At 49.0% G+C, this 20477-nt stretch overlaps 2 protein-coding genes across 4 annotated transcripts in view; one reads left to right on the top strand and one right to left on the bottom strand.

Moving 5' to 3' along the window:
* The first annotated feature begins 5858 nt into the window (after positions 1-5858).
* GDF11 (growth differentiation factor 11) lies at positions 5859-15171 on the top strand. Its single transcript, XM_010377862.2, has 3 exons — positions 5859-6331; positions 11167-11564; positions 12077-15171. Exons 1-3 carry the CDS (start codon positions 5890-5892, stop codon positions 12455-12457), a joined length of 1221 nt encoding a protein of 406 aa, XP_010376164.2. The 5' UTR covers positions 5859-5889; the 3' UTR covers positions 12458-15171.
* The window catches only part of SARNP (SAP domain containing ribonucleoprotein), a 67866-nt gene continuing 60450 nt past the window's right edge, over positions 13062-20477 (bottom strand). Inside the window, exons 11-12 of one of the 3 annotated variants that reach the window (XR_749541.2) lie at positions 19585-19755; positions 15153-15413 (exon numbers count right to left, since the gene is read on the bottom strand). Coding sequence is in view for 2 of the 3 variants with exons in the window: in XM_010377844.2 (XP_010376146.1) it covers positions 19714-19755 (42 nt within the window). In the remaining variant the exon portion in view is untranslated. Of the gene's footprint in view, positions 15414-19466; positions 19756-20477 lie in introns of those variants that run through there. The other 2 variants (XM_010377845.2, XM_010377844.2) reach the window with 2 other exon arrangements.

Genomic DNA, 20477 nt, shown 5'->3' with positions numbered 1-20477 from the left:
GGAGAGGACAGTAATTACAGTGACATCCTCTCTGGGGCTGCAGGATTTGTGGGCAGAGGACTGGAAGGGGTCCACTCTGCTAACACACCATCCCCAGCCCAGAATAGCCTCCCCACTCCCCCAGAGGCACATGCAGGGAGAGCAGGAGAGCTGGGGAGTAAACCTCTCCCCTCTGCTACATCTCAATGAGATGTAGCCCCTCCCCTCCTTAGAAAGCCCTGCAGTGCCAAAGAATGAGTCCACTGACCCTCAAAATAGAAACTTTAGGAGAAAAAAGGAAGAAGAGATAGGATTAGGGATCCTCCCCAGGGAGGAGAGAAAAATAGCTACTCCCCACTGAGCCTAGCTCTGATAGACAAGGCAGTTTGGGTGTGGAGGTGGCCATTGTGGTGAAGGTGCGGGGTGGCAGGAGTCCCTCCTTACAGGGTTCCCTTACAATGGTTCTCCTGTTCTGGCAGCAGCACTTCTGATCATGGTGCAGGCAACTCTGGCTTCAGACCCCGGTGACAGGCTCCAGGGAGCTGCAGCTCTTCCTGAGGATGTAGCAGACCATCTACCCAAGCACCTCTCTCTCTAGCAGGTTACACTCCCGCGGAACACAGCCGCCTTCTCTCCTGGCAGTTCATACATTTTAAGCCTAAATGCCTCCCTTAGGCTGTGACCCACATTTGCTATGAACCAGTCAGGACCTTGAAGAAGGCGGGCCTGAAGGTTGCCTGGGTAACTCTGGGAGAGGGGCACCCTTGGCAGGAAGACAGTTGCCAGGGAGACTAGGACAGTGGGCGGGGCCCCAAACCTTAGCATGTACTAGGATAAGGAAAGATCTAATGTCCAGATCCCTCCAAATTTCTTTTCTGTAAAGCCACCAGTGCCCCATTTTTAGGGAGTCTGGGGCAGCTGGAGTTCTGAAGCTCCTAAAAGAAACCACCCAGGGGTTAGTTCCTGAAACTCAGGGGATCCCAACAGGACCATACCTGAGGGAACTCAAGGAAAGAGGCAACATCTAGGAGGCGCTGGAGAAAGGACAAGGCTTAGTGCATTATGATATAGAACTTTTCAAACTAAACATCTAAAATGAAAATGTCCAACGTATGCAAAAATAAAACAAGCCATGGTTTTAGTTCCACCTCCAAGGAGCTGATATTCCAGATTCGACCATCAGATGGCAGTCTTGCCCTCTTATTGGATTAAGTTTAGTCTTGGAAATTGAGGAGGCTATCAGGAGATACTAATCCTTTCTGTCTCAAATGTTCCTGACTCTCCCTGTATTTGGCAGATACCAATAATCCCTCATATATACAAATACACTGTTTTGTTTCCCCTACCCAACTCTAAATGAATCAAATTCATTTAGTAGGGCTCATTCATTCTTTATTCAAAACTGTTAAGGAATACTTTGGTGAAAAAGTTCTTGCTCATTCTGGTCTCCCAAGGTCAGGGTTGTACCTTGGAGTAACTAATGCATTTAGAATAGTTTTTCAGACATTTAATCCTCATAACCTTATGAAATAGGTACAATATTGTTATCCTTGGCCAGGCACAGTGGCTCACGCCTGTAATCCCAGCACTTCGGGAGGTGAGGCGGGTAGATCACTTGAGGTCAGGAGTTCAAGACCAGTCTGGCCAACATGGTGAAACCCTGTCTTTACTAAAAATACAAAAATTAGCCAGGCATGGTGGCGCGTGCCTGTAATCCCAGCTATTCGGGCAGCTAAGGATAGGTGAATCGCTTGAACCTGGGAGGTGGAGGTTGCAGTGAGTCGAGACCTCGCCACTGCACACCAACCTGGGTGACAAAGCAACACTCCATATCTCTCTCTCTCTCTCTCTGAATATATATATATATACACACACACACACATATATATACACACACACACACAATTATCCCCATCTTATAGGTGAGGAATCTGAGGTATAAAGAGGTTTAATAACTTGTCCAAGTTCACACAACCAGAAAAGTGAGAGAGCTGGAACTTGAGCCCAGCCAGCCTACTTCTAGTCTAGAAGCTAGGTGATTAATCTCCATACCTCACAGAATGGTGCAGATATATCTGGAAGAAGCAGCTACTCTATACCTGAAGTCAGGAAAGGATTCTTGGATGGGATCTATGCTGAGACCTAAAAAAAGAGTAAACTTGGCCAAGAGATTGGTGGGTGGAAGGGAGTGGAAGTAGTCGGGTGAGTTGTTCCAGGAAGAAGAAACAACCTGTGCAAAGATTCAGAAATGACCAAGAGGACAAGGGTGAAACACGACATTCAGGTTTCTAGCCTGGATGATTGTCACTCACTAAAGTGAAAAGCTGCAGGATGGGACACATTTTAGGGAGAAAGGAAGGAGGAGTTCTCTAACCTGTGATGTTTGAAGTGCCTTGAAACACCCAGTTTGAGATACCCCGGAGGCATCTGGCCTAGAGTTCTGGCTGGTCCTGTTTACTTTTTCTTTTCTTTTCTTTTCTTTCTTTCTTTCTAAAGAACTTCCTTCCTTCCTTCCTTCCTTCCTTCCTTCCTTCCTTCCTTCCTTCCTTCCTTTCTTTCTTTTTCATCCTTCCTTCTTTCCTCCTTTCTTTCTTTCTTTCTTTTTTTTTTGACAGAGTCTCACTCTGTTGCCCAGGCTGGAGTGCAGTGGCGCGATCTCAGCTCACCGCAACCTCCACCTTCCAGGTTCAAGCGATTCTCCCACCTCAGCCTCCTGAGTAGCTGGGACTACAGGCACACACCACCATGCCTGACTAATTTTTGTATTTTTAGTAAAGACGGGGTTTCACCATATTGGCCAGCCTGGTCTCGAACTCCTGACCTCAGGTGATCCACCTGCCTCAGCCTCCCAAAGTGTTGGGATTACAGGCATGACCCACCGCGCCCAGCCTACCCAGTGTCTTTTCTAGTTTATTTGTTCTCTGAGGAAAGGAGCTGAGTCTTACTTACTTTTGTATCTCATTTATTTTTGCACCTGCCACTAGATACATGTTTGGTGAGGAAGTGAAGTCTGTACTACCTTCTCTAAGGGAGGAGAAGAAGGTGACACCAACTTTGCTCTCACAGCCTTTCCAATTTTGCTGAAGAAATGACATCAGAGAAACATTTTAGAAAATAGGATATGCCGTTGGCCGGGCGCGGTGGCTCAAGCCTGTAATCCCAGCACTTTGGGAGGCCGAGACGGGCGAATCACGAGGTCAAGAGTTCGAGACCATCCTGGCTAACACGGTGAAACCCCGTCTCTACTAAAAAATATACAAAGCTAGCCGGGCGAGGTGGCGGGCGCCTGTAGTCCCAGCTACTCGGGAGGCTGAGGCAGGAGAATGGCGTGAACCCGGGAGGCGGAGCTTGCAGTGAGCTGAGATCCGGCCACTGCACTCCAGGCCGGGCGACAGAGCGAGACTCCGTCTCAAAAAAAAAAAAAAAAGAAAGAAAATAGGATATGCCAGAATATGTGCTAAAGGCAATCACTGCTCTGGAAAATCAGAAAGGAAGAATCATGAAAGAGAAGAAGCCCATGAAGGCCACTGTCAATTGCTTATATGTAATCCCCACAGCCAGTTAAGGGTAGGAATTGTGACCCCCATATTATAGATGAAGAAACTTGATGAAACGCTGAAATGCCCATGTCTTGGTTGAAAGCAAGGGAGGGAACAAGCTGTCTAAGTTTTCATTCCAGTCTGTTTTGGTTTCAGTTTCTGTTGCCCATGGAAATGGATTGTCTCTTCAAAGCTCCCCAGCTTGGTCTTCCTAACCCCTACTCAACCTCCTCCCCTCATACCCAGATCCCCAGTTTCTTCCCTTATTCTACACCAGTTCCTCAACCCAACCGTATCCTTATGTCTGGTACTCCTGATGCCTATGCCAACCCAACTTTAAGATATCTTATTGGGCTTTAATTCCAGAGAGGAAACCAATGCCCCTCTATTCTGAGAAGCCCAATAATAAAGTTCATCAATTTATTAAAGAAACATTGTGGATGCCAGGAAATTAGCAAGACCTGATTCCTGCAAACATTTTCTTTTTTCTTTTTTTTTTTTTTTTGAGACGAAGTGCCTCTCTGTCGTCGCCCAGGCTGGAGTGCAGTGGCGCCATCTGCCATCTCAGCTCACTGCAAGCTCTGCCTCCCCGGTTCACATCATTCCCCTGCCTCAGCCTCCCCAGCAGCTGGGACTACAGGCGCCCGCCACCACACCCGGCTGATTTTTTGTATTTTTAGTAAAGACGGGGTTTCACTGTTAGTCAGGATGGTCTCGATCTCCTGACCTCGTGATCCACCCACCTCCGCATGAGCCACCGCACCCAGCCTGACCCAAACATTTTCAATTTGACTATTGCTCCAGGGCTTTCAGATCCAGAAATAAGCCTGGAAAACCTAAAGTCAGAAGTTAAGCACCTTCAAAACATTTTTTCACTTTAGTACTGTTCTACTGTGCTCTCTGGCTGTGTCCAGGGTCACACCTGAAGACTAGGGCTGGTCCCACATCTATATTTCATCTACTACATCTGAGCGCAGACTTCTCTCCCATGCTCACCCTTGCAACCTCCAGCCCCTTCTCAGACTTCTCAGACCCTGCAGTTCCAGATATAGCTAGAAATCCAGAGATCCAGATTTCTCCCCAAGTATAGCAGCCTCCAGCCATCTCCTTCCCACCCCTCCCCCAGTGGTCTCTAGCTCCTGTCTTTTCCAGTGGCTGACTCCCTTAGCCCTGTTAAGCCCCAATTTCAAGCTCACAGTCTTCCCAGCTCTATGTCTTCCCTCTGTTTCAGTTCTTCCCATCACCTCTCCACCTTCTTAGGTTGTCCCTGACCTCTTCCTCTCCTAGTCCCCTTAATCCCTCTGATGAGCCTAGCCTGATGCTTCCTTCCATAGCTTCCTTGAGCATCTTCTTTGGGCTACCTCTGATGGCTAGAGCTCCTCTAGTCTCAAGTTCTCCACCTCTGTCCCCTGGGCTCTCCGTGCTCCCACCGAGGCTGACTCTCGTGGCTCCTTCTCTCAGGAGTTTCTGCCTTTCCTCTCCCCCACCCCCAATCCCCTGCACCTACCTCCTCAGGGGCTCCCTTGGTATCTCCCTGTCTGTGTCCCTCTCTCTCCTCCCCAATCCTGATTTCTCTCCCCACCTCTCTTTTCCAGGGCACTTGTCTGTCCTGTGTTCCTCTGCCCCTGTTCCCATCTCCATGACCCCCGATCTCTTGCGGTCTGGCTCTGTAGACCTCTGTCTCCCCCCTATCTAGTGGTACCCCTCTTCTCCCTATTTTTGTCTCCACTCTAACTGTCCCACTAGTTGTCCCAGTCTTTCTCCTTCTTGGTTCTGTGTCTCCCACAGACACACTATTTCCCTCTCTAGCTAAGTCTCTCACCTCTGCGTCTTCCCCCTGACTCTTCTTTTCCTCCTTTGTCTCTCCCTCTCTCTCCTCCTCCTTTTCCTATCTCTGTCTCTTCCCCTTTTTCTCTCTGATTCTCCTTGGTCTCTCTGGCTCTGACTTTCCCCTATATCCGCCCCCCCCCCCGCCCCCTCATATCTCTGTCTTTTCATCTCTCTCTGGCCCTTGCTCCCTCACTCCCTCCCTCTCTCTATTCCTCGGATCTCTCCGGCTCCCTCTCTCGCCTCGGATGACAGCGCTGCCTCTTTTGTTGGCTCCGCAGCCAATCGCGGCCGCTGACGACACGGGGGCCGGGGCTATAAAGGGCCTGGCCCGGGCTCGGGCCCCCCCAGCTGCCCGCCCCGGCCGCCCGCCCGCCCCGCCCGCGCGCCCGCCGCCCCCGGCCCCCCGGGTCCCCCCTCGGCCGGGCAGCCCCCAATCCCGCGCCGCCCGGACCCCCTCCTCCTCCCTCCCTCCTCCCTCCGCCCCCTCCCCGCGGGACTCCGGCGTCCCCGCCCCCCAGTCCTCCCTCCCCTCCCCTCCAGCATGGTGCTCGCGGCCCCGCTGCTGCTGGGCTTCCTGCTCCTCGCCCTGGAGCTGCGGCCCCGGGGGGAGGCGGCCGAGGGCCCCGCGGCGGCGGCGGCGGCGGCGGCGGCGGCAGCGGCGGGGGTCGGGGGGGAGCGCTCCAGCCGGCCAGCCCCGTCCGTGGCGCCCGAGCCGGACGGCTGCCCCGTGTGCGTGTGGCGGCAGCACAGCCGCGAGCTGCGCCTAGAGAGCATCAAGTCGCAGATCTTGAGCAAACTGCGGCTCAAGGAGGCGCCCAACATCAGCCGCGAGGTGGTGAAGCAGCTGCTGCCCAAGGCGCCGCCGCTGCAGCAGATCCTGGACCTACACGACTTCCAGGGCGACGCGCTGCAGCCCGAGGACTTCCTGGAGGAGGACGAGTACCACGCTACCACCGAGACCGTCATTAGCATGGCCCAGGAGAGTAAGTGGGCTGCGGGGCGCGAGCAGTGGGGTGCTGGCTCTGGCCCCGCGATGGGCGCCTTCTGCTCCAAGCGGGGCGCTCCCTGCTGCCCCGGCCCGGAAGCTTTTTCTGCGAAAACTTGACGAATTAGGGAGCGGGGGCTACTTCATAGAAGTTTTTCCAGCGATGGAGATGGGCTGCAAAGTTGTATGCACGCCCAGTTCCCGGAGGTTGGGGCGGGGGGAAATGGGGCGGGTTTCGAGATACTGGCTTCCACCCCCAGTATGCGAAAATGACCGTTACTGGAGTCCGGGGAAGCTGGGGCTGGGCAGCGACTCTGTCCTGAAGAGCCTTGGCGGGGAGGCTGGAGAACAGAATCGGGAGACTGCAGGACCCCCGCAGCCCCAGCTGGACTGCAGTGCTCCCTGCCTCCCAGTGGCCCTGGCGCTAACTCCCCACTCCGTGCTCCGTTCGCAACGTGCCCACTCGGCTGCAGAGAACTGTGTGCTCTCTCCCAAGAATAGGGTCCCAGAGCCCTGTACACCTCCTGGCAGCCCAGCTGGCACCCTTTCCATCCTGAGCCTTGTCTCAGACCGGGTATCTGAAGGGGTGGAAAAGCTGTGCCTTCCTGATACTGACCGAGCTCAGAGAACTCAACTCCATTGCGCTGGGGGCTAAGGACACTCATTGGCTACTCAAACCTTAGTGCTCCATCCCTTATTTGCCCGCCCCTACCGCAGCTGGACTTGAGAGGAGGAAGACCTAGGAAAAAAGAGAAAGAAATAGATGGGGGAGCGGGAACCCAGGCATCCAAGACCCTGACCAAACGGAAGATGAACATATAATAGACATGAGCTGCTTTGAAATTTTATGACCTGGAAAATCCAGGCGAATACCACACACGCCCCCCCCCCCCTCGCCCTTTCCAGCTCTCCCTAGGGTCAGGTGACTCCTTCTCCTCCTCCCCCACTGAGGTCTCCCCCCCTCCCCAACTACAGGGAACCAGGCCTCTCTCATTCCCTAGTGGTTTGGCAAGGTTCCCCCCTTCCCACAGCCCCCTGCAACACACACAGAGTTTGGTTTTATGGCTGTGAACAGAAGACGGGGGAGACTGGTTTATTGGCAGATGGGTCATAAAAAGCTGGGGGCTGAGGGGAGTCCCAGTGGCCCACCCCCATGGGAGAGGCACAGGAACCCAGGTGTGCATCTGGGAGGCTGAGTGCCTCACACTGCCCTTGGTATTTCTGCAGACCTCAATTCCACAATACTTGGTCGGGGCTGTTAAGCTCAAAGAACCAGGAAACTAACTGGCTGTGGGGGTGGGAGGCATGGGGATCTGGTCTCGGGTTCCTCAGTTTACCTTCTATTCTTAAGGCTTCTGCTTATGGAAGCTAGTAGGATCAGTCTCAGATCGACTGAGGGTAGGGGGTGGGGTTTCTAGGAAACAGAGTTATAGAGGAATTCAGATCAAGAGTTTGCTGGAAGATGAAGGTTACAGAGGGAAAAGATACTCTAGTCTATGTGGTGTAGTGTGTGTGAAGATTTCCAGGATGGGTGATGGGGCTGTGGACTTCCCCTTGCCCCTAAATACCCTTAGCATCCCTTAACCAACAGTCCCGAGCCCACCAGAGTTAGCTCTGGCAATGGGAATACACGAAGTGAAGGGACCCTGCCTACATGAGTTGGGCTGTGCAGGTGAGGCCTGGGTGGGTGGGGAGGGGACACTAGCTGGTGGGATCCCATCGCAACTTCCACTCCGGTGCCACCCCAGGACTTGTGCAAGTAGGGAACTGGGTCTCTGGCCAGGTATTGTACGTCCCCTTTAAGAGCCTAGCTGAGCTCTTAAGAGAGGGAGGGGGAGTGGAGGGGAGGAGAGGGGAGGGAGAGAGGGGAAAAGGAAAAAAGAGACTTTTATAGTCTAATCCCCAGGGACCCGCTTTAATAAGAGACTTGTGCTCTGCTAATCGGGGGAGGTGTTTGTCAGCAGAGATGGCCTCCGTTCCCCTCCCCCTCCCTCCCCTCCCCCAGCCCTCAACCCTGGACCCCAGCCCCCACCTCTCCTAGGCTGCTCTGCCTGCCCTAGTTCCCTCTACCCTCTCAGGCTCTCCCACCGAGCCTTCATCCTGGGAACCCAGCCCCCTGCCCTTCTGGGAGCCAAGCCCAGCCCCTGAGTTTCTCTCTCCTCCCCACAGCAAGAGGCCCCTGCCCTCTCAGCCCAACCTCCTGCCCTTAGGCCTTCCAGCCATGGTTGGGAGTGTGTGTGTTGGGGGGGTTCGGGTGGGGGGAAGGGGAGGTGGTGTGCAGGGAGGGGGTTGGGCATTTGCTGAAAATAGTGCAGTGACCTCTCTCTCCCACCAGCGCCGCCTACTAAACCTGACCTGCTGCCTGCCACCAGCCCGATCAATTCAACACAGATGTGGCCCCTTTTCCTCCCCATCAGAGCTCGGCATATGTGTGTTGGGGACTCTCTCGAGCCCCGTTTCCGTCTGTGGCTCTACCTGCTTCTCCTTTGTTCCTCCGTCTGTACCCTTTCTATCCTTTCTCTCCTTTACCCCACTAGGTTTAGCTTCCTACCACTTTTAGCTTTCTAACCGTCACCCACTCCTTTCTATCACTGCCCCCGCATCAGGATTCTCAAACTCCCAAACTTATTCTCCCTTTGCCATGATTATCCCCTGCATTTTTCCACTCTAGCCTCTATTTCTCTCCCTGTATCTACTCATCTGCCTTCATCTCTTAACTCATCTCCCTCACCATCTCCAGTCTCTCCCCTGGCTCTTCTCTCTGCTCTTTTCTTTTTCCCTATGCCCTACCTCCTTGTAGCACTGACTGTCCCCTGTCCACTGGGGGACAAGTACGTGGAACCAAAGACTTAGATGTAGCCCTCATCTTCAAACCCTGGATCAGCTTAGGTAGAGGGAGGGTTATGTTTAGAGCTTAGTAGAGAATGCGAAAATAGTAGTAGCTTCTCAATAAATGTTGGTTTGTTCGTTTTTCTAATTTTCACATTCTCTAGTTAATGCTCAGCACTCATGTGAAGCAAGAATTATCTGTATCACACTGAGAAGTTTGGTAAAGTTAGATAGTGGTTAGCAAGGAATCAGGCAGTGATTAAACCCACTTCAATTATAGTCAAAGAACAGAATTTAGATGCCAGGAAGAACTTTCAGGCACTTGCCTGTATAATTTAAGATTGGGAGTTTAGGGAGTTCATTCACTGTGTATTTACTGAGTGCTGTCTGCCACTATGGGAGGCACTAAAGCTACAATGGTGAGCAAAATAGACACAGTATGAATAACATAGTGTCTACTCTCATGGAGGTTAGTACCTAATGGCAAGAAAATAGACAATTCCTATGCTGAAATTAGGTAGAGTATGCTATTTGGGATGTTGCTTGTCACTCCCCATCTCACTAGTAGCTTCCCTACCCCAGCTACTTCTAATCTCTGAATTCTCACTCCCCAAACCCTGCTCCATTGCACCATCACTGAAGCTCCAGCCAGTAAAATAACTGGACTACCAGGGCCCTGGGACCTCAGAGAATAATCAAGAAAAAAAAAAAAAAAAAAAGCTATAGAGACTTTGGGTATCATATCCTGAATATATGAAGTTCATTAAGCATTTTCCTCATCTCACTTAGAAGGTCCTCTTTCTCCCAGGGTGGGAGTGGGGAAAAGCTGACAGGACATCCTAAGTCCGTCCTGATTTTGCAGAACTCAAGATATGGGGAGGATACTTAAAGGCCCAGACTTCCTGACTCTGCTTCTATGGCTCTGGAAGCTCATTCCTGATTCTTCTATCTAGAGTGAGGATAGACATATACTGTCCAATGGAGACATGTTGTAGGGCACTCCCAACTGACTTAGGAAAGGCAGTGAAGAGGAGCTGGAATGGAAGCAGAGGCAGATATTTATTGAGAATCATTCATTAGACCCAAGAAGGATCAATTTATGGTCCAAAGCAAGGGGAAATGGGTCAAAATGTAAAATTGGGATGTTAAAACTTTGTAATGACCTACTGGCACTAGACTGAGAAGCCAAAGGAAGCTCAGGGGAGAAAAAAGGCATTGTAGTTGATCTGGTGTATTTAATATTATTTCTGGTGCTTTAGGCAAATAGGAGGCAACACCATGAAGGTAATTATTCCTTTCCTCAAGAGCTGGAGCAGTCATGGTGATGATGATGAAGCAGCAGCTGAAGAAACTTCTTAGGAGAGAATGGGGAGACAGATGTATAGGAAGTGCTTGGATAGTTCCATTTTGCTAGGTGGTATTCCTAATGGGAGTGAGGCAAGAAGCCTAGATCTGAATTCTGGTTTACATAATGGGATAAATTTAGCTCATGCTCCCTATCTGGACCCTGGGTTATCCCCTCTCTGAGGCCATCTGTGATTTTTTGTGGGGGAGGGATGTGCCAGGCTTTACCTGCCCAGCAGATAAGTCAAAGCAGATAGGGGGCAAGGTGACGTAAGGGCAGTAGGGGTGACAAGCGGTATGGCTTCTATAAAGAGCTTCAATGATTCAGAAAATGTTGGAGCCTTACATGCTGGGAAAAGTTGGAGGCCAGTAAGGATGGTGGTGGAGGAATAATTTTGCAGGTTATCTGGTAGACGGGAATCTATATATTAGGGCAAGTGGATTAGGAAATGAATACGTATCAGTAAGGCCTTATAGGGCCATCATGCTATAGAGGAAGTGCTGTTTTAGGTACCAGAGATATGTTATAAGACAGGCATGGGAGAAGGGTGAAGAATTGGAAAAGTCAGGCTGAGAAGTCCAAATTGCCAATGCCACCCAGGACTACTGATCCCCTACACAAACACTCTTTGCTGATGCTGTGCCCTTCTCTCTTATCAGCGGACCCAGCAGTACAGACAGATGGCAGCCCTCTCTGCTGCCATTTTCACTTCAGCCCCAAGGTGATGTTCACAAAGGTACTGAAGGCCCAGCTGTGGGTGTACCTACGGCCTGTACCCCGCCCAGCCACAGTCTACCTGCAGATTTTGCGACTAAAACCCCTAACTGGGGAAGGGACCGCAGGGGGAGGGGGCGGAGGCCGGCGTCACATCCGTATCCGCTCACTGAAGATTGAGCTGCACTCACGCTCAGGCCATTGGCAGAGCATCGACTTCAAGCAAGTGCTACACAGCTGGTTCCGCCAGCCACAGAGCAACTGGGGCATCGAGATCAACGCCTTTGATCCCAGTGGCACAGACCTGGCTGTCACCTCCCTGGGGCCAGGAGCTGAGGGGCTGGTGAGCAGGGGGCCTGAGGTGGTGGATATGTGTAACCTGGCCCTGAGGAGATGGGGTTACATTGGAAAAGATAGACAAGGAATGTGAAGGAGGTTGGGGTCTAGCATTACTTCTCTGGGGTCAGGAGCTCATTCTAGAGGAGGTGAGGAGTGGGGTGGCAACTGTTACTTCTCAAGGATCCAAATCAAACAGCTGAAAACTGGATTTGAAGGTAAAGGTGTCAGTTAATGGAAGAGCTGTGAGAACACAAAAACTGGCTGTTGAGGCACTGGGCCAAGGGGCTGACGGGGGTCAGTTTGCCAGAAGAGTAAGAATTAGAGATGGTGAGTTGAAGGAGAGCTAGCTAGCTGGCAAGAAAAGTGGGCAGAAGATAAATTCTGGGGGTGGGAGCAATGGAAAAGCTGAGAAGTCAGCGGTCTCTATTCTGATGCCCCTGGCAGGTGGGAAAGGAACAGGGAAGAGGAACTGTTCAGGGCCGTATCACATTTCTTTCCCCTCTCCCTGACCCTCAGCATCCATTCATGGAGCTTCGAGTCCTAGAGAACACAAAACGTTCACGGCGGAACCTGGGTCTGGACTGCGACGAGCACTCAAGTGAGTCCCGCTGCTGCCGATATCCCCTCACAGTGGACTTTGAGGCTTTCGGCTGGGACTGGATCATCGCACCTAAGCGCTACAAGGCCAACTACTGCTCCGGCCAGTGCGAGTACATGTTCATGCAAAAATATCCGCATACCCATTTGGTGCAGCAGGCCAATCCAAGAGGCTCTGCTGGGCCCTGTTGTACCCCCACCAAGATGTCCCCAATCAACATGCTCTACTTCAATGACAAGCAGCAGATTATCTACGGCAAGATCCCTGGCATGGTGGTGGATCGCTGTGGCTGCTCTTAAGGTGGGGGATAGAGGATGCCTCCCCCACAGACCCTACCCCAGGACCCCCAGCCCTGCCCCCATTCCCCCAAGCCCCAGAACTCCCTCCACTCTTCCCATGAACATCACACCCTGTTCCCCGACCAAGCAGTGTGCAATACAACAGAGGGAGGCAGGTGGGAATTGAGGGGTGAGGGGTTTGGGGGAAAGGGGAAGGAGGGGCATAGTCAGGGTGGGGAGTGTTTGAAGTTTGCAGATGCGAAGGTTTGACAAAAAGACAGAGAGATGTAGAGACAGAGGGATAGAGACAGAGGAACAAAAAGAGCAGCAGTGAGAAGGCAAAGAGAGAGAGGCAGAAGAGACAGACTAGGCAGAGACAAAACACTGAGAAAGAGACTGAAATGGAGTAATAAATGAAAGCCCCACACCAAGCCTCCTTTCTTCCACTGGCAAGGTGAGGGGCTTGGTATAGTCTGGGGAGATCCCCTGACTACTCAGTAGGAGAAGAAATCAAACATCCATTCTTTTTCCCTTCTCTCCCTCCACAGTGGCCAGGGGAAGGGAAGTGAGGGCAGGGGCAAAAGGATTTGGGAATTTTTATTTATTTATTTATTGTGACTTTTCATTTTTTTGGTATTTGGCTTTACTGGAATAGGAGGGCCCCTGCCCACTGTGCCCCATTTATCCCTTATTCCCCAAACCCTGCTCTCCCCAACACCTACCCACTTAAGCACTTGTATAAAGCCTCCAGGGTTGGGAATGGGAGTAAAGGGCAAGAGGGCTGACACATGAAGTTTAGTTTCTAACCCATTATCACCCTAACTCAACCTTTTCTGAGCCAAATGGGTTGAATTTAAGCCAGTTGTCATGGAAATAGTAAGAGGTTAGGGTTTAAGAGCTGGGGATAGGGGGGTGGGAGAGAGAACCCTCAACATCCAGGATCTATATAATGAGAGCTACTTTAAACCCTCAGGTCAACCCTCATGATACTGAGTTACTTAGCCAGAGGGTGCAGCCTGCTTAAGCCCAAATTCCCTCAGCCAAGAGAGAGACCAAAGAGCCTCTGGAATGGCCCTGCTCCCAGCCTCTATCTTCAGGTCAATAAGAAAGAGTATAGAGACCCTAGAGTCCCCTGGGTCTGGAAAGCATTAGGAGAGGTCAAGAAAGGAGCAGTAAGGAAGCTGAAGGTTACAGGGCATTTGAATCCAAATCACTGCTCTGGGCTAGGGAATAAAGCCAGCAGACCAAGGTGGGAGGGATTCTGGAAGGGGGATATTTTAGTCCCCTAACCCCAAAGCTCAGGGTGGAAGAGGGGAGAACAAGGAAGCAGAGTGTATAATTATTTTCCTTTTATTTTTGGAATCTAACAGTACCTGGCAGCAGGGAGGGGAAAGTACAGTGGGGAAAATCATCTGACAAGGCCAGTTAGAACAGAGGATGGGAAGGATGGAGACTCCGGGGTTTGGAAGGCTAGGAAGCAGGCAGAGACTGGTTGCCATTTCAAGTTACTAGCTAGGCCCATTAATTCCTCCCACAACCCTGACCCATTCTCCTCTGGACTCGCTGTGCCTCAGTTTCTTCCCCTCAATGGAATGAGAAATGACAGCACCCGCCACAGCCAAGAGATGAATTCTGAGCACTTACCACGGGCACTTTATGGACATAAAATACCTCTCGCTGTGGGACAGATAACCAGGGCACCAGAGTAGTGGTGAAGAGATGTGAGGCTTAAGAGGAGTCACAGGCTTCAGAGTACAAGTTCCCCTCTGCCTCCCAGCTGGACAGTGCCTAGAAGCCAAGTTGAGAATCTTCTGATCCACACCCTATCCTTACTTCACCACCACGCCTCTTGGCTCCAGGCAAGAGCTTAGAGGATGTCAGGAGAGGTGGGGCAAGAACCTTCAGCAAAACTGTCACTCTAAGTAGAGCCAGCAGTTACGGGTCTGATAAAAACAGTACTGAACTAAAGTAAAGCCCAAGCTGGTGAGCAAACCTGGATGGCTCATTCTTCCCAAGAGTATGACTGTCCCTCTTGGCCAGTTGGTGGAAGGGGCAAAGGTATGTGACCACCCTTGAGAAGGTGATGTTGGTGAGCTTTAACATCTTATTCCTATTCTTATAGTGAGAAAGTGAAACAAGGTGTTTCAGTAGAGGAATGGGCAGGGGCTGTTAGGCTCTTCAGCTTGCCTTCACCCATATAGCAGCTATGCTAACCCCAAGCCTCTCTGGCCCTGTTCTTCATCCTTCCTTCTGCCCCAATCCTGGAGAACAAGACACACCTGGCCATCAACACCACTCACATTTCCTTGGTGGAAGGAAAGGAACAGAGAAGTGAAGAACAGATGATATCTCCCTCCAAGGTCAAATGCCTCTTGATCTTCACAGAGTAGGGATTGGGCAATAAGCATCAGGTAGAACTTCATTCTACAGATTCTAGAGAGCTGGGCCATTAAATATGGGGGACACTTAGAATACTGCCCCTTTAATACCACCAAATAAAGACCTTTATGTGTGTGTGTGGTGGCGGGGGCAGGGGTCTTTCTCTTATGAACATAAATCTGTGAGCTGAACTCTCATTCCCCTGTTCCTCCCTACCCCCAAAGAGGCATGGAGTAAAGGGGCTTGGGGGACAGCTCAGCAACCCAGTGGGAGTTAGCACCCCCTCCCACCTATGATATGTGTGGACCTGGCCAGTGCCCCTCTGAACATATCATTATTAGTGTAATTATCATTTATTTTGTGTATTTGTTACAATGTGTGCATGACAGCCTTTGTTAAGGGTGTCTGAGGAGTATGGAGCTGACAGGGGCACTGGAATGCCGGGAAAGAACTTCTTCAACTGAGATCAAGGCTTCCTGGAGGGAACCACTGCAAAAAGGCCATCAGGCAGTTTTCAAGTTATGTGACAGAGGGCAAAGATGGCCATAGGGTGCTCTGAGTTTTGGGATGGTCACATGACACAATCCAGCACTTGAACCTGAAAAAAAAAATAAAAGCAGTCAAAGAGTTTAGAATTCAGTGCTGAGCTCTTCTCCCTAATCAAGTGCCACATTTACACCTTGGAGAACCAGAGGTGAAGAGGATCTGAGACAGGAAACCTCGTATTCAATGACTAAGAAGATGGGGTCCTGGAGCAAGACAGAAAACACTAAGGGCATGGAGGTATGAGGTTTGGGACATGCAGGCCAAGGAAGGATGGGAAGAGGACAGGAAACTGGGGGTGCCTAGAACAACCCCTCTCTGAAAAGCTTGAGCCGAAACAGTCCCAAAGACTACAAAACCCCTCTCCCAGCCTCCACAGAATGGAAGATCTAAAGATTCTCTTGACATGATCCAGCTAGTGTCCTATTCTCCTGCAGTCCCTGTTCCTAGGTTTCCTCAACGAAGTTTGACAAAAAATCTGTAAACCAACATAGCCATCCAACTTGCCTTGTTGCACAAGAGTGGCTAAAATAGCGTCTCAAATATTCTTTCAGTTCACTGTAAAATTTTTTCCCATGTAACTAGAGCACAATTCCCTGGGCATATGAGTTGGGAATGGCAAAAGAATACTGCCTGACTCACATTTTTAAAAAATAAGGAAAGCAGGACCCAGTGGTGTGCTCCTGTAGTTCCAGCTATTCAGGAGGTTGCGGCAGGAGGACCACTTGAGGCCAGAGGGTCAGGACTGCAGTGTGCTATGACTAGACCTGTAAATAGCCACTGTACTCCAAGATGAGCAACATAGTAAGACACTGTCTCTAAAAAAAAGGTAAAATAAAAATAAGGAAAGCTCCTGTGACATCAACCTGATCCAGAATTGGGGACAGGGCTACTGAGGGTTCAGGGTACTGCCATGCTTTCCCTGTCTTATCAGTTCTATCAGCACATTGACCCTACCGGAGACCAACTACAAGACTGAGGCTGGAACTGGTTGAGTAGCAGAAGTGTTATGTATTCTATCTTCCCAAGGCAACTATATCCACATCTACCCCTAACTTTGTCCTGAGCTGAAAATGGGTTTTCTCTCCCCGTGGCTCACTTGTTTCCTATATTGAGAGAACACCCAAAAGAGACCACTCAAGATGACTTTTTACAAGTCTTTTCTTCTTTATCTTAAAACATCCTCCAACTAAGGGCATGAGAAGCTATCCTATACTCTGACCTTGCCCATATTTTAAATGGCAGGGGCCCCAAGCTAAGAATGAGCAGGCAGTGGCATTTACAGCTTCTGGTCTATAAGTGGAGCAGAAGCAGGAAAGTCAATGCTCCAAAGCAACAATGTCCAGCTTTCCTGTCAGTGAGCTGGGTTTGAGGGAGTGAATGGGACTCTTTCTGCCTTTTCTTTTTCTCCAAATACAACTGCTAACTGGGTGTATGCACACACAAACATGTTCAAACTAGGGCACTCACACCTAGCTAGAACCTACTCGGAAAGAAATATGTATTTCCATAGCACCTTGACACCCAGTAAGATTAAGAGCTAATATTTATTAAATGATTACTATGCAAATTATGGTAATCAAATTGTAGTGTGAATACATGATATGAGAATATCACTTCATTCACACAGCAACCTTCATAATGGGGTTCCTTTTGGTACAGTCTGAAAAGAGAATGATTATCTGCCCAAGGTCTCAGAGCTAGTGTGGCAGAACAAGAAATTAAACCTAAGTAGTTGCTAAACAATATTACATTCTAATCTATCCTATTAAAAGTGATCCAGGAGGTAGAAACCTAAATACAGGAACAACATAAGGGAAAGAGATAACAAGAAAGTTGGGGACATCTTGGGCTCAAAGAATCTGGAAAGATGTGAAATCTGTAATTGTCAATCCTTTCGGAGGGAAAAACAAGAAAAGCCTAGGTATGGCAAGAGAAGGGGAGATTAAATTTTGGGGGGATTCCAATAATCATATAAGAGAAGAGCAAAAAAGTTATCCTCCCTTAAGTTCCTCCCTCACTCCTCATGTCAGACACAGCAAGAGAACTCAGCTCAACACCAAGAAGTCCTGACCTTATTCACACCTTCCTTCCTATAGCCCTCATCCTCACAGAATCTTCTAGCCTCTATCTTCAGCAGTTTTTAAGAGATGGGGTGAGGGGCTGGGCAGTTTAGAGTGAAAGTGGAAAAAAAGAATAATCCTAGAGAACCATAAAAAAGTACAGATTTACAGCTGAGGAAGCTAGTTCTCCCCACAGCTTTTACAGACTCCCTCATTAAGAGCTTCCAGGTATGCAGAGAATGTCACAGCTTCAGAAATTGGAATCAGTTAACCACATCTGGATGCTGGATCAGCTACAGTAGAGAAACTGGGGGACAGGAAGGAAGGGTACTAAGATCTCAGGTAAACAATTACAAGCCCCAATGTCTGTTCCATCTCCAAATGGAATTACTGTTTTAAAACTGAATTGGGAAAAAGGCATCCTGAACTATTCATGTTCAAAGAGTATGTGGGGAATGATTATAACGAGATAGGAAGGGGAGGATTTGATCTGGCTTGGAGGTTAGAGACTTCTGACCAACATAGGAACAGCTGCTGAAATGGGAAGAAAAAGGTTAGTAAGAAAAAAAAAATCCTCACCAACTGGAAAACACTGTTCAAAGATCTGGGGGAAGATGAGTGAGGAGAATAATTAGGCTTCAAGAAAAGAATCCTGGCAAGTAAGGCTGAGTATCTTTCTGGAAGGTTATAGAGGATAAAGAGACAAAGTGAAGAAAACTTCCAAAAGATCCACTGTTCCACTTCATAGTCAGCATCTACTCTATTCCCTCACGTATTTTTCTCTTTTTAAAACCACATTGAGGTAGAAACCATTAGTGAATCTATGATCTCTCAAATTACAAATAAGATCTATTCTGTTTTCAGATACAGACAGAGTAGAGACAGGAAAAGCTAGCCCCAAGATCAGAGCCTGAGGTAAAGAAAAGGGAGGCAGACAGAAAAGAGGGAAAAAGGGAAGGTCATTCCAATTGTAAGGTTTATTTGGATGAGGAGGTGTCAGAAATTTAACCAGCATTCCCTTTTGTTCACTTCTCCAAAGTCTCTGAATGGGGCAAACTTCACAACAAATGGGCAGCAGTTTTTGGATCTGCCCTCCAAGGCACAATTTTCCTAAAGTATCTAAGCTTTAGGTCCCTGCCTTCCTCACCAACCAGAGACTTTAGAGAAATAAAGAGATTCTTGACATTAGAAAGGTGATCAAACCATTACCATTTCATTAAGCACAAAACCAGGCAGGTTTTAGTAGAAATAAGGATAAAGGATTATACCACAGCAACATGGGTTCTGATATAGTACCAAAGTTTTCAGGTAAGGTGCCAGGCTCCTAAATCTTATTACCAAAAATAACTCAAACAAAAACCAAGCTTATATAAAGATTAAGAGGAGAAACTCTGCACGAACATATCCAAAAAGATTAAGTAGGAGGTTTCAGACCTACATGAACTTGAAGCCTCCAGTTCCACTGCTTATGTTCCAATGACTTAGCTAACAATGTGTAACAGCTCTGACATCCTCTGTCATGCTTTGATTCCGCATACAAAATTTCTTCTATCTCTGAGGGATATCCAGCCCATCTTCCTTCCTGAACTGACTGACCAACACAGTATCATGCCAGGCCACCCTTGAAATGAGGGCCCTTTTCCTCTAATGTGGGACCCTGGACTCCATTTTATCCAAGAAAAAGTCTGCATTATTAGCTCAGAACAGAAGGCTGCTGCTAATCACTGCCCTTGTATTTATGTCCTTTGCAACACCTAAAACCTCCCATGTTCTGTTTTATTTCAGTGGGTCACTACAAGCTGCTGGAGCAAAGACTTGGTGGGTGGGTAACTTAACCTCTTCACAGAGGATAAAAAATGCTTGTGAATATGAGAGAAGGGAATAAATAGGCTTAAAGGGTAAACTCAATCTTTTTCCTTGTCTTCTCTTCTAAGGGATAAAGATGTTACGGCCAATTCTCTCTCTATAATATTGCCCTTGAAGCTCCTCTTATCTGGTCTAATCTGGCTCCAATAAATCAAAGGAGCACCTAATAAAACACATTGTTCTCTTTTCTATTTTTTTTTTTTTTATTAACGAGCAACATAATCAAAAACAAAAACACAACAACCTTAAAGCTGAAACAGCAATAAGTCAAACTGCTGCCGCAGTTCACGGATGTACCTGGGGTACATGCTCCCTCATTGCGAGGCAGGACGTAGGCACGTGACTGTGCATTTAGGCATATATGTGACCAAGAAGAATGAGAGAAATGGAAAACACTGGAGAACAGAAAGTATCAAGAACTTTTCATCAGGCAATCCCAAAGCGCTCTGCTCTTTTCCTCTTCTTTGCCTGTAAAGAAGCAGCAAGAAGAAAAAAATTAGACTGAAGACAATAGTTGCCTGGGTTCCTGGCCGCTTTAACCCAAACTCACATGAACTGTCACAAGACCCGAGAAGGAAGGATGGCCCAGACTTGAGCTTGGCAGCTAGAGATTTCATTCCTGAATCTCTCCAATCTTTCTAGTTAACCAGGAGGAACTGGGAAAGTTTAGCGGCTAAGGAGGGTAAGAAGTAAAGATTATTGGGGGCGAGGAAAAGAGAGAACAGTGGTAGAAAATGGGAAGATTCCTGAAGGAGGACCACTCAGCCTGAGATCAAGCTAGCCTGGAAACAACAGGCTCTTAACAGGCTGGGGAAAGTCTTCCAGTCCATGGGGAGATGGAAGATTTCAGAGGATAAAGGATTAAGAAATGCTATTCATAGAGGTGAAGGAGATGGCCTTCTGGGCAGTCAGGCCCAGACAGTAGCTATTCCTTAGGACTCCAACTCACAAAAAAGGCATATAAATCTTTGATGCCAACAGAATGAATAGGGAGTGAGTGGTATGTGGGTGAGTCCCTATCATAGATCTCTTAAAGGAGGCAGCAACACTGGAGAGGACACAAGATGGTGAGGGAAGACTTCTGGTTCTGGAAGTGACTCACAGAACAGCACTGAGTCCTTCATGGGCACTCCCAACCACTGCCCCTCACAGAATACAAACTCCTCTGACTTTTTCTAGTGAAGAGTGCT

Source organism: Rhinopithecus roxellana, chromosome 10 (assembly GCF_007565055.1).
Source record: "Rhinopithecus roxellana isolate Shanxi Qingling chromosome 10, ASM756505v1, whole genome shotgun sequence".
Classification (NCBI taxonomy): Eukaryota; Metazoa; Chordata; class Mammalia; order Primates; family Cercopithecidae; genus Rhinopithecus; species Rhinopithecus roxellana.
Note: the sequence above shows the minus strand (reverse complement) of the source record. Positions and strands in the feature narration are given on the sequence as shown.

What these genes read in the sequence shown, in the direction of transcription:
- GDF11 (XM_010377862.2), top strand. Translation starts at nt 5,890, where the DNA reads ATGGTGCTCGCGGCCCCGCTGCTGCTGGGCTTCCTGCTCCTCGCCCTG. An exon ending in CATTAGCATGGCCCAGGAGA is followed by an intron (nt 6,332 to 11,166) that starts GTAAGTGGGCTG and finishes CTCTCTTATCAG; the next exon opens with CGGACCCAGCAGTACAGACA. An exon ending in GGCCAGGAGCTGAGGGGCTG is followed by an intron (nt 11,565 to 12,076) that starts GTGAGCAGGGGG and finishes CCTGACCCTCAG; the next exon opens with CATCCATTCATGGAGCTTCG.